This window comes from Arachis ipaensis, chromosome B07 (assembly GCF_000816755.2).
Source record: "Arachis ipaensis cultivar K30076 chromosome B07, Araip1.1, whole genome shotgun sequence".
Classification (NCBI taxonomy): Eukaryota; Viridiplantae; Streptophyta; class Magnoliopsida; order Fabales; family Fabaceae; genus Arachis; species Arachis ipaensis.
The window spans coordinates 62,036,519-62,049,970 of record NC_029791.2 but is presented as its reverse complement, the minus strand read 5'-3'; the positions used below and the strand labels follow the sequence as shown (position 1 = coordinate 62,049,970).

Genomic DNA, 13,452 nt, shown 5'->3' with positions numbered 1-13,452 from the left:
ATTGGACTAGGGCTTGGTACCTTAGAATTTTAAAGAAAAATTTTTGGGGAAAACATGGCATGTGCGTGCGCATAGCCTTATGCGCACGCACGCAGCAACAAATTTTCACTTCCTGTGCGTACGTGATGAGCGGATATTTTATACGCTTTTTGGGGTTAATTTCATGTAGTATTTAGTATGTTTTAGTTAGTTTTTAGTATATTTTTCATTAGTTCTAGGAAAAATTCATATTTCTGGACTTTACTATGAGTTTGTGTATTTTTCTGTGATTTCAGGTAATTTTTGGCTGAAATTGAGGGAGCTGAGCACAAATCTGATTCAGGCTAAAAAATGACTGCTGATGCTGTTGGATTCTGACCTCCCTGCACTCGGAATGGATTTTCTTGGGCTACAGGAGAACAATTGGTGCGCTCTCAATTGCGTTGGAAAGTAGACATCCAGGGCTTTCCAGAAATATATAATAGTCCATACTTTTCTCAAGGATAGACGACTTAAACTGGCATTCAACGCCAGTTCCATATTGTAGTCTGGCGTTAAACGCCAGAAACAGGTTACAACCTGGCGTTTAACTCCAGAAACAGCCTAGGCACGTGTAAAGCTTAAGTCTCAGCCCCAACACACACCAAGTGGGCCCCAGAAGTGGATTTATGTACCATCTATCTTAGTTTACTCATTTTCTGTAAACCTAGGTTACTAGTTTAGTATTTAAACAACTTTTAGAGAATTATTTTGTATCTCATGACATTTTAGATATGAAATTTGTACTCTTTGATGGCATGAGTCTCTAAACTCCATTGTTGGGGGTGAGGAGCTCTGCTGTGTCTCGATGAATTAATGCAATTACTTCTGTTTTCCATTCAAACATGCTTGTTCCAATCTAGGATATTTATTCGCACTTCAATATGATGAATGTGATGATCCGTGACACTCATCACCATTCTCAACCTATGAACGCGTGCCTGACAACCACCTTCGTTCTACATTAGATTGAATGAGTATCTCTTGGATTACTTAATCAGAGTCTTCGTGGTATAAGCTAGAATCCATTGGCAGCATTCTTGAGAATCTGGAAAGTCTAAACCTTGTCTATGGTATTCCGAGTAGGATTCAGGGATTGGATGACTGTGACGAGCTTCAAACTCACAAGGGTTGGGCGTAGTGACAGACGTAAAAGGATCAATGGATCCTATTCCAGCATGAGTGAGAACCGACAGATGATTAGCCGTGCGGTGACAGCGCACCTGGACCATTTTCACTGAAAGGACGGATGGTAGCCATTGACAACGGTGATCCACCAACATACAGCTTGCCATAGGAGGAACCTTGCGTGCGTGAAGAAGAAGTCAGGGGAAAAGCAGAGATTCAGAAGACAAAGTATCTCCAAAACTCCAACATATTCTCTATTACTACAGAACAAGTATTTATTTCATGCTCTTTTATTTTTCGCAATTCAAACTGATAAATATAATTGATATCCTGACTAAGAGTTACAAGATAACCATAGATTGCTTCAAGCCAACAATCTTCGTGGGATTCGACCCTTACTCACTTAAGGTATTACTTGGACGACCCAGTGCACTTGCTGGTTAGTGGTACGAGTTGTGAAAAGTGTGATTCACAATTTGTGCACCAGTACGCACCCAGATGTGCGTACCCACACAAACCCTTATGCCCCCTGTTTGCAGCGCAAGCACGCCTTGTCCGCGCGTGTTCCCCTATTTTTTGTTATCTGTGCGTCCGCACGTACCTGTGGGTACGCACACGTTCCCTTTTTCGCACCCTCTGTGCGGCGGTACACACGTGTGCATCCACACGCCAACTTCCAACCACTCTGGTGGGAGCGTTGGCACAACGTGTGCGCATGAACCCCTGCCCCTTACGCTCTTGTGCGCGCGCACGGACCTGTGTGCGCGCGCACACATGATCTTACCCTAAAAAAAAAGTCTTCTGTGCGTGCGCACAGGCTTGTGCGCACGCACACTCCTTATGTCCCTTCTGTTCGCAGCGGCAGCATGCTGTTGTGCACTCGCACACCTTCCCCTTTCCTCATAGTGTGCGCACGCACACACCCCTGTGCATGCACACGCCCCTGTTTTCTCACTATATTTCTTTTCTCCTCTTCTCTTCCTCTCTTTTCCACCTCTCTCTTCTCTTGCTTTTGCCCTCCTCTCTACTTTCTTGAATTTGTTTTGTTTGCATTTCTTTTCTATTTGGGTAATTATATTAGTTTTGTTTACTTTCTTGTTAATTGAATAAATTGCAAATGTTTGTTTGATATTGATTGGGTTGTTTGCTGCTTGAAGTTTTCACCAATGCACTTATACGTTGCCTTAATTTACTAGTACCTAGTGGGTTTGAATACTCATGTTTTGATTGTACTACTAGGACAATTATGTAAGTACACATGGAATTTAGTGAATTGAATTGAATTGCTTGTTCATCATGGTTTTTAAGTCAATATAATCACATCACAAGGTCCTTATTTCTTGTTAATGCTTTGCATTTGTTTGAGTTGACTTGGCTTGATTCTATTAAGACTTGTCACTTTTTGTAACAAACACTTTGACCATGTGATTATTTGAATTTTCCTAATGATGAATAAGTAATTCTCTTTTCATTGTTGAATTGGTTATTGCTTGTTGTGCTATTTTATTAATTTTGCTCTTTCACGTGCACAACTTCAATATCCAATAATTCCTACATTCAATTCACTCTTATTGCAATTGCCTAAGTTTGCTTGTGTTTAATTGATGCTCATTTATTGCTTACATCTTAGGCCATTTAGTTGAGGAACTCATGCTTACTTTTTTATTGTGTGGATGCCACGTTATCCGGCCGTTGTGTGTATTCCATACCACTATGCAAAATTCCTCAATTAGATGCTTATTTACTCTCTCCTTTACCCTTTTGTGCTACTTGTCCTATGATTCCTAATTATACCTCATTGACTTTTTTTGGAGGATGAGACAAAAAAGCAAGGAGCCGGGAAAGGAGGAGGCCACTAAGGATGGAAATGCCGAGCATACATTGGACTTGGCGATCTCCACACAACCCAAACTCCTGCATCCGTCAGCTGAAGATGGAGCACCTGAGAGAGATTCTCCCCGGATTTTGTTTGTGCACGGAGGACCATGTAACGCTTAAGTGTGGGGAAGGATTCGTCATTTTGGGGCGTAAACTTTCTTTTCCGAACACTTCGCACTTTATTTTTATTTTTTTTATTATGTTTCTTGTAGATATTTAGAGTGCTTTTGATTGTTGCATTACATTTTCTTCTAGTATAGATATCTTAGCTTATGCATAGTTTAATTCTAGTTATTGCATGTTGCATTTTTGCATCTTTTTCTTAGTATATATTTTATAGATAGAGGTTGTGATTGGATTATGTGAATAGTATAATGCCTAGTTCAATTTTGTCCTAATTGTTCATGTTAATTTTTGTTTGTTGAAAATTCAGAAAAGAACTAGGAAAATTTTTGAAAATTGCATCCATCACAACATACATACATACATATAGGAAATAATTTTGGTAAAACATCAAAGAATTTTCAAGAAATCTCTTTTTGAGCATTCCATTGATTAGATTTGAAAATTATTTTTGAACTTGCTTGAAGTATCTTTTTATGGAACATAGAAAAGAGTTTGAACAAATACCAAGTGAGATTTGAGCTTTAAGTGTGTGGTTGCATATTTTCAATCACAAATTTTGTTCTTGTATGTTATAAACTCCTTCTATGATTGTGATCTTAGATTTTCTTTAGTCTATATGTCCTATATTTGTTGTTTTAGATTGTATTTAGTATGATTGAGGCCATCCTTGTATAGCTCACTAACCCATATGGCCAACCCTTGCATCTATCTTTGTGAACCACTTTTTGAGCCTTTAATTCCCCTTTGTTTTCATTATAAGCACATCATTTGCCCTAAGTAAAAAACTATTAATGTCCTTGAATTGTATCTTTGATTAGCTTGGGTTTGAGTGTGTGTGTTAATCAAGTGTGGGGGAATTTGTGAGAAATATTGGTAGTTAGTTATCTTTGGGTGTTCATTATGAAAATATTTGGAAAAATGGGTAAACACTCATGCATTCATTAATTGAAACACATGCATCTCTCTTTTATGATAAAAGAAAAAAAATTTTTGTATATAATTCTTGAAAAAAAAAACAAAAGAAAAAAAAGAAAAAAAAGAGAAAGAAAAAGAAATGATAATGAGAATGTTATATAAAGGATGCATATGTGTGTGAATTGAAAAAGAAAGATGCATGAGTGAACATGAAAAAGGGATAAATGGGTAGTTAGGATGTTTTGTTATGTATATAGGATGACATAGGATTAGGTGGGTACTTGAGTTAATCAAAGATCCAATTTAATAGCCCACTTAACCATATTAATCCTACCCTTACCTAAGCCCAATTACAACCCTCAAAAGTCCTCATGATATTTGCATTCATTCATAAAATATTAGTTGATTGTTAGATGAGTTGCAAATCTTTGAGAAACATGATTAAAGGAGGATTGAGTGATTAAGCCCTACACATTGAGCGATTAGAGTGTAAACACATCCGGTGAGGGTTTCAATTGCTCAATTCTATGTCTCCATCTCTCATATTGTATCTTCTTGCAAGTTGTTGAACTTAATTTTGAAAATTTCAAATAAAATCTTTGGACATTGATCATATTGCTATATTTGCTTTGTCTTAGCCCTAGGCTTGTTTTGGATTGATTGGAATTCTTTTTTATGTTTTTTCCAAACTCAATAGGAATTATAGTATATATAGATAGATAGTATTTAGTATAGTTGCATTCACATAGTTGCACTTAATAAATTGCTTACCCTCCTTATCCTTCTCCTTTGTATGTGATTAGCATGAGGACATGCTATTGTTTAAGTGTGGGGGAATTGATGAGTCCACATTTTTCGGTATATTTTGGTTTGATTTGAATGAATTTTATCATATAAACCCACATTTATTCATCCAAATAGCAAGCTTTTGTGTTTTCTCTCTAGATTGTGCCTAAATGTGAAAACATGCTATTTTGTGCTTATTTTAATCACTGTTATCCCACTTTTATGCCATTCGATGCCATGGCATATTTTTTGAGTGATTTTAGGTTCTAAAGGCAAGTTTGGCAAGGCAAAAGTGGAAGAAAGCATGTACAAAGGGAGAAAACATGAAGACAACAAAGGAGAAGCACACATTGGAGTGTGCATGCGCATAACCACCTGTGCATACGCACAAAAGCCACAAAACCACGGTGCGTACGCACGACAACCTGTGCGTACACACAAGAAAAAATCAGCATGTGTGCGGACGCACACACCTGTGCGTCCGCACACGTCGTAGCATGTGACTCATTTATTGCAAATCGCTGGGGGCGATTTTTGGGCCTCCAAGGCCCAATTTTGGGACTTTCTGAAGCTGATTGAGTGCTATATGAAGAAAGGCCTTACTACATGTGAAGGGGGGAGAAATCAGAGTTAGATTAGCATTATGTAGGTTGTTCTCTAGAGAGAGAAGCTCCCCCTCTCTCTAGAATTAGGGTTCTTTAGTTTAATTTCTTGTCATTTCTACTTTTAATTCTTGTTTCTATTTACTTTTCCTTGTCATTTATTGTTATTACCTCTTTGCTCTTTCTCATTTCTCTTGTTATTTCCTCTATTTTGTTATTTTCATGTTATGAACACTTTTGTTATTTTAATTCCAATTAATGCAAATTTATGTTTCCATGTCATTTATTGCTTTCTTTAGTTGTCCTTGTCATTTTCTTGCTTTAGTCATTTTAGAATTTATTTTAATACAATTTAATATTATTTTATTTTCATGCACACCAAGTGTTTGATAAAATTCTTGGCTTAGTTTTCACTTAGTTTTTGCTACACTCTTGGCTTGAAATTGTTGACTTTGGTGTTCCTTGAGCTATTGGTTCACAAAAATGTGATCATCAATGGCGCTAACAACTTGGTACGCACAATTGTAATCTCAACTCTTTTTCACAATTCCGCACAACTAACCAGCAAGTGTACTGGGTCGTCCAAGTAATAAACCTTACGTGAGTAAGGGTCGATCCCACGGAGATTGTCGGTTTGAAGCAAGCTATGGTCATCTTGTAAATCTCAGTCAGGCGGATTCAAATGGTTATGGTAAATTGATAATTAAAAGATGAATAAAATATAAAATAAGATAGAGATACTTATGTAATTCATTGGTGATAATTTCAGATAAACGTATGAAGATGCTTTGTTCCTTCTGAACTTCTGCTTTCCTATTGTCTTCATCCAATCATTCATACTCCTTTATATGGAAAGCTGTATGTTGGGTTTCACCATTGTCAATGGCTACCTCCTGTCCTCTCAGTGAAAATGGTCCAAATGCACTGTCACCGCATGACTAATCATCTGTCGGTTCTCGATCATGTTGGAATAGGATCCATTGATACTTTTGCGTCTGTCACTACGCCCAACACTCGCGAGTTTGAAGCTCGTCACAGTCATCCCTTCCCAGATCCTACTCGGAATACCACAGACAAGGTTTAGACTTTTCGGATCTCAGGAATGGTCGCCAATGATTCTAGCCTATACCACGAAGGTTCTAATCTTAGATTAGAAACCCAAGAGATACACATTCAAGCTTGTTTCCATGTAGAACGGAAGTGGTTGTCAGGCACGCGTTCATAGGTGAGAATGGTGATGAGTGTCACATAATCATCACATTCATCATGTTCTTGAGTGCGAATGAATATCTTGGAGAAGAAATAGGCTTGAGTTGAATAGAAAAACAATAGTACTTTGCATTAATTCATGAGGAACAGCAGAGCTCCACACCTTAATCTATAGGGTGTAGAAACTCCACCGTTGAAAATACATAAGAACAAAATGTGTTTATTGGCTTCGGCCCCAGAGAGGGAACCAGAATGACCAAGATGTAAAAGTATGAAAATACAATAGCAAAAGGTCCTATTTATAGAAAACTAGTAGCCTAGGGCTACATAAATAAGTAATTAATGCAGAAATCCACTTCCGGGCCCACTTGGTGTGTGCTTGGGCTGAGCATTGAAGCTTTCACATGTAGAGACTTTTCTCGGAGTTAAACGCCAGCTTTTGTGCCAGTTTGGGCGTTTAACTCCAGCTTTTATGCCAGTTCTGGCATTTTGAAGCCAAAATTTTTATGCTGAATTGGAACGCCGGTTTGGGCCATCAAACCTCAGGCAAAGTATGAACTATTATATATTTATGGAAAGCCCAGGATGTCTACTTTCCAACACAATTAAGAGCGCGCCAATTGGACTTCTGTAGCTCCAAAAATCCACTTCGAGTGCAGGGAGGTCAGAATCCAACAGCATCTGCAGTCCTTTTTTAGCCTCTGAATCAGATTTTTGCTCAGGTCCCTCAATTTCAGCTAGAAAATACCTGAAATTATAGAAAAACACAAAAACTCATAGTAAAGTCCAGAAATGTGATTTTTATTTAAAAACTAATAAAAATATAATAAAAACTAACTAAAACATACTAAAAACTACCTAAAAACATTGCCAAAAAGCGTATAAATTATCCGCTCATCAGCTATTGATGTCCATTCTTGTTTGATATATTAGAGTGAGTTATTTGATTTGGTTTTCCTTGACTCTATGTGACCCCTTAGTGTTGACATAGGACTTAGGGATTTAAATCAACTATGCCTATTTGACTTATCCTCGATGTAAGGTTGACTAAGTAGGATTAACTCTTCATAATCATCATATGTTTGTGGTCAATGGTTAGGATAGGTAGTCTTAGTCCTCAATTGCTTGCCAAGAGGTTTATTTCATTTGAAGTTTTATTGCTTTGACTTTTAATTGCTTTCATTTACTTTCTTGCATGTTAAGTTACTTTCTTGCAATTTCTTTTCCTTGCATTTAATTGCTTTAACTTTTATTGCTTTGATGTTTAAATTCTTGCATGTTTAATTTTCACACTCTTGGTTGAGAAATTAGATGTTTGGGTGGAATTGTGTTGTGGATGTGCATTCCGCATTGTGTGAGAATGGTTAATTGGTTTGGTTTCTATTGACGCTAGTCTTTCACTAAGTAATTAGTGAGTTGACTAGGACTTATAGATTGAGATCAATTACCCCTTTTGACCAATTCTCAAGGAGGATTGACTAGTTTGTATTGCTTCCACACAATTGCCATGTTTGTAGTCCACAACTATGATAGGAAACCTAGATTACCAACTCCTCGCCAAGAGTTTCCATTTACATCCCTTGCACGATCATTTGCTTCCTCGCTATTTACATTCCCTTGCTCTCTTGCTTTCATTCAAAATCCCCATGCACTTTTTCTCTCATAGCCAATAATTGTACATTTCATTGCAACTCCTAGGGAAGAACAACCCGGGAGCTAAATACTCTCGGTTTATATATGTTTTGAATTTAATATTTGATAGTGAGAATTCGTTGTTGGTTTGGACTATGCTACCGATGACTTGATTCTTGTTTTGATCGATTCCGAACCGTACAATAGTTCTCTCTATCACACAGCCTCTTGTGCGTACGCACAGGCAGCAAAGCAGAGCAAAGTATGTGAGCGCACTGCATCTGGCACATCGCACGATCATCCAAAGTATCGCGAAGTGTGCATGCGCATAACCTCTTGTGCGTACGCATAACCTGAGATTTTGGCCAAGTGTGTGTGTGCACACGTCTGTGCACACGCACAGGTACCCGCGCATACCCTCATTAAAAATGCACGTGACTCACGTTTTTTAGGGATTGGAGGCCCAATTTTGATGGCCATAGCTCATATTGAAGGGGGAAAACACTGGAGAAGAGGAGGAGATCATTAGGAGTAGTAGTAGATAGTAGTAGGAGGCTTTAGGTTTAGTTTTCTTTAAGTTTTCTCTCAACACCATTAGGGTTTATATTAGGGTTTTACATTTCAAGTACCATTTCTATTTTTGATCTTGGATTTTGCTAGCCTCCATTGTAAGTATCTCTTAATTACTCCTCTTTATAGTTACAATTTTGATACTCTTTCTTGTAGTTAAAGTCATAGTGTTAATACATATACTTTTTGCAATTTTAATCTCTTGTTGATGATTTTGATGATTGATGATTGTTATATGTTTGGTTGAGTTGCTATTGTTGCTTTTGATCATTTGTTGCTCATAGTTTCAAGCATTTTCTCAATTTTATCATGATTTGTGTTTATGCCCACCAAATATTTGTAGAAATATCAACATTGATTATGGGTTAAATTTTCACCTCTTGGCTTGGGGGAAATGAGCATATGGGTTCCTAGAATTGGAATGTCCAACATTTAGTGAAAATTCTTGGATTGTTAATTGTTCTTGTTTCCACTAACGCTAACTTATTGCTAAGGCAATTAGCGGTGAGTTAGGATTTGTGGATTAAGAACAACTATGCTCACTTAACCTACTCTCCGATGTAAGGGTTAACTAAGTGAGATTAATCTATTACAATTGTCATAGTTGTGGTTTCAACAAGGAAAGGGTCCCTAGCTCATCCCAAGCCAAGATTCCATTTATGTTTTGAATCACACACACACATATATACATCAATCTCTTTTATATCTTACTTGTTAATATTACATAGCTAGTTCTTTAATTCCTTTATTAGTTCACTAATTGCAATTATGAATGTTCTTTCATTCCTTTAATTGTTTATCTCTTCATTGAAAATCCCTTTTGCATTCACAATCAAAATTGTGCACTCATTGATCACTAGTCCTTGGGAGACGACCCAGGAATTAACACTCCCGGTTTATGTTTGTTTTGAATACTGACAATTTATTCTTCCAAACTTTGATTTGAGGATCAGTTGTTGGTTTGGGCTATGCTCACAACGAAATTATTTTGTTAAATTCCTAACCGGTATAAATCCTTAATCATCAAGTTTTTGGCGCTGTTGTCGGGGATTCTATGTGCAATGAGTGCTATAGTTTTAGTTGTTGTGAATATGTGAATAGTGTGAATACTTGATTTTTGTTTGTTACTTGACACTAATTGGTAGATGGCGCCTCTATCTAACTAGTTTTAGTAGTTATTGACTATTAGGTTGATTTTGTTTATTCTCTTGTTGTTATTCTGCTTTTGTTAATTGCATGCTTTCATTGATTCCTTAGTTGAATGACACGGTCACTTCTAGACCCGAGCTTGGCCCCTTTTGACCCTAAAATAGAAAGGAATTTAACATATCTTAGGCAAGCTCGGCGCCGGTTAGCATTTGTGCATGGTGAACCGGACTCTCTTGAAGAGTAAACCAATTCACCATCACCTTCTAACCGTGATCCTCATTCTTCACTTAACGAGGGAACCTTGTATTCTTCTGTTGGAAGTGCTGAAATTTCTTTGAGTGAATTAGGTGACAACAATATGGCAGAGCCACCTCGGAGAATTACTTTAAAGGAGGCCGGAGCCCCGGACATCACCTTGCAACCGGTACAAGTTTGGTACCTGGATCTAGATGCCAATTTTGAGCTCAAGACGGGTATGATCAACTTGCTTCAGAAATATAATGGGTTACCGGGAGAAGACCCTCTCAAGCACTTGAAAGATTTTCAAGTTGTGTGCTCTACAGAAAGAAGACATGGCTCGGATGAGATAGCGGTCATGGTTTTCGCTTTCCCTTTCTCCCTAGAGGGAAAGGCGAAAGAATGGTTTTACACCCAACTTGAGGAGGTGATTTCTAATTGGAATTTGTTGCGCAAGGAGTTTCTTGTGAAGTTTTATCTGCCTTAAAAGACGGATCGTCTAAGGAAGAAAATCTCTTGCATCATGCAAAGAGATGGAGAGACCCTTTATGAATATTGGGAAAGGTTCAAAAAGTTGTTTGAAGCTTGTCCTCACCAATGCATTGATGAATTGGTGCTCATAAGTTACTTTTGCCAAGGGATGATCCCTCAAGATAAGCTACTTCTTGATGCAACAAGTGGAGGATCTCTCACTAAGAACAAGACTGCTGAAGAAGCTTGGGAAGTCATTGCGGACTTGGCGGATTCTACTCAACATTTAAGGTCAAGAAATCCCCAACCAAAGGCTATAAGTGAAGTCTCACCTTCCGGTGATGCTATCTTGATTAAGACACTTGGTGAGATGACGATCTTGTTAAGGCAAATCACTCAAGGCCAACAAATTCCACAAATGTTGCTATCTCCTCCACCCCAACCTCCTAGAATTGAAGGACCTCCAAGATCTTGTGGTATTTGTGCTTGAAATGGTCTCTACACCGATGAGTGCCCTCAAGAGGACAACACATTGGCAGTGGCAAATTCTTACCCACAAAGATCCAATACAATCAAGGCAATCAAGGATCTAATCACTATAGAAGGAACCAAAGTCAAGGATGGACAGATAACTCCCATCAAAGGTGGAATCAACCATCTCAAGCTCAACCTTATTCCAACCAACAAGTCTATTATCACCAACCCTCCCAAGGCCAACAACCTTACCATCAACCACCACAACCTCACTACCTGCTATATCAACCACAAAGCCCAACTCATGCCTAACCCAATTAACAACCACATTCTCAACATCAAGCAAGATATCAACCACCACACACTAGGCCTAACCTCACTCAAAACAATCAACCTCCCTCTCCAAGTCAACCTTATATGAATGATGCACTTCAAAGCTTCATGCAAGAGCAAAGGGAGTTTCATAAGAAGCAAGAAATGTATATGGAAACCATTGCCGAAGCTTTATCCCGTTTGACTCTTTCTCCTTCAAATACTCAAAATGCCCATCAAGCTTCCACCTCTAATGGTCTACCTTCTCAACTCCAACCAAACCCAAAGGGAAGCATTAATGCTATCACCCTTAGGAGTGGTACCAAGTTAGATGAAGTTGGTCTTGAGCCTACAAGTTTGAGCAAGGAGCCTCCACAATGAAGAAATGGGAGAAGAAGTGGAAGTGGTGGGAAATGAGGAGGTAAATGTTGCAAGAGGTGAGGAGGAACTATTAAAGGTCAATGAACCCAAAAGGAAGAACCCTCTTGAAGAGCCTACACCAATTCCTTTTCCAACGTTGGCTAAAAAGGTTGAAAAGCATGAAGACCTTGACTATGTTGGAGATTTTCAAGAATGTGGAAGTTACCGTTCCTCTTTTTCAAGTCATCCAACAAGTTCCAAAGTATGCCAAGTTCCTCAAGGATGTTTGTACCCACACGGAGAAGATTGGTGAGCTAACCAAAAGCCCGGTAAATGACTATATCTCTTCTCTCATTCCAGAAAAGTGTAATGATCCCGGTCCTTGTTTTGGTAACCTGTGTGATTGGTGGGATGGAGTTCGTGGATTGCATGTATGATTTGGGCACTTGTGTAAGTATTATGCCCCTCCCTATCTATGAGAAGTTGAAATTGTCACCATTGAAGAGGTCTGGAGCAAGATTTGTGTTGGCGGACAAAAGCATTGTGTCGGTTGTAGAAATTGCAGAAAATGTATTGGTCAATATCCAAGGGTTGCTATTTCCGGTAGATTTTCATATTTTGGAAACCCCTCTAATTGATTCGGACAAGCCATCCTCTATTCTCCTTGGGAGACCATTTTTGAAGACGTCTCAATTCAAGTTGGATGCATTTTCGGGAGCGTACTCGTTTGAGGCCGATGGGAAAGTAGTGAAATTCACTTTGGATGGATCCAAGAAGCCCACTCTTGAAGTATACTCTGTCTTTGGTTGTGACATAATTGAAGATCAAGTGGTTGAGCCTAGTAAGGAGCATGAAGAAGGAAATGATGCCAAGGAGTTGGAGATTTTCCTCTTTGGAGAGGTCCCAAATGATCAATGAACTCATGCAAGTCCAACTTAGAACTTTAAACCAAAGAGTTAGGTGGGAGACACCCACGATGGTAACATTGTTCTAACCATTCTCTTTTTGTTTATAGTTCTTAGACTTAATTGCTTTCTTTTGGATATGTTGATTCACTTAGGATTGTTTTAATTTTTGAGTTAGATAGGTTAATTTGCTTGTGGGTCATGAATGTTTGAATATTTGTATGTTTGGGGTTGAGATTTTGATAGAGCTAAGGTTGAGTACCTTAGAATTGAGGAAATTTTTTTGCAAAAACAGGGCATTGTGCGTGCGCACAAAATCCCCATTTTCTGTGTCCTGTGCATGCGCACACGCCTGTGCACACGCACACTCATGTTTGTGCCCTCTGTTCGTAGCGCCCGCACGGCCTGTGCGTGGGTGCTCCCTTGTTTTTCATCGATCTGTGCGTGCGCATTTGCTTGTGCGTATGCACACATCCCTCTTTTCACACTCTTTGTGCGAGCGCGCAGCCGTGTGCGTCCGCACACCAGCTTGCATCCATTCTGTTGGGAGCGCTGGCACAGCCTGTGCGCGTGAACCCCTTCCAATTCTTGTTCCTGTGCGTGTGCACAGACCTGTGTGCACACGCACACATGACCCTTCCCCAAGTAATATATATATAAAAAAACTCATTCAATCCCCT

The 13,452-nt window shown here is 38.8% G+C and overlaps 1 protein-coding gene across 1 annotated transcript; it reads left to right on the top strand.

Moving 5' to 3' along the window:
- On the top strand, positions 11,893 to 12,785 carry LOC107607294. Its single transcript, XM_016309263.1, has 2 exons — positions 11,893 to 12,129; positions 12,228 to 12,785. The coding sequence occupies exons 1-2, from the start codon at positions 11,893 to 11,895 to the stop codon at positions 12,783 to 12,785; spliced, it is 795 nt and encodes a 264-aa protein (XP_016164749.1).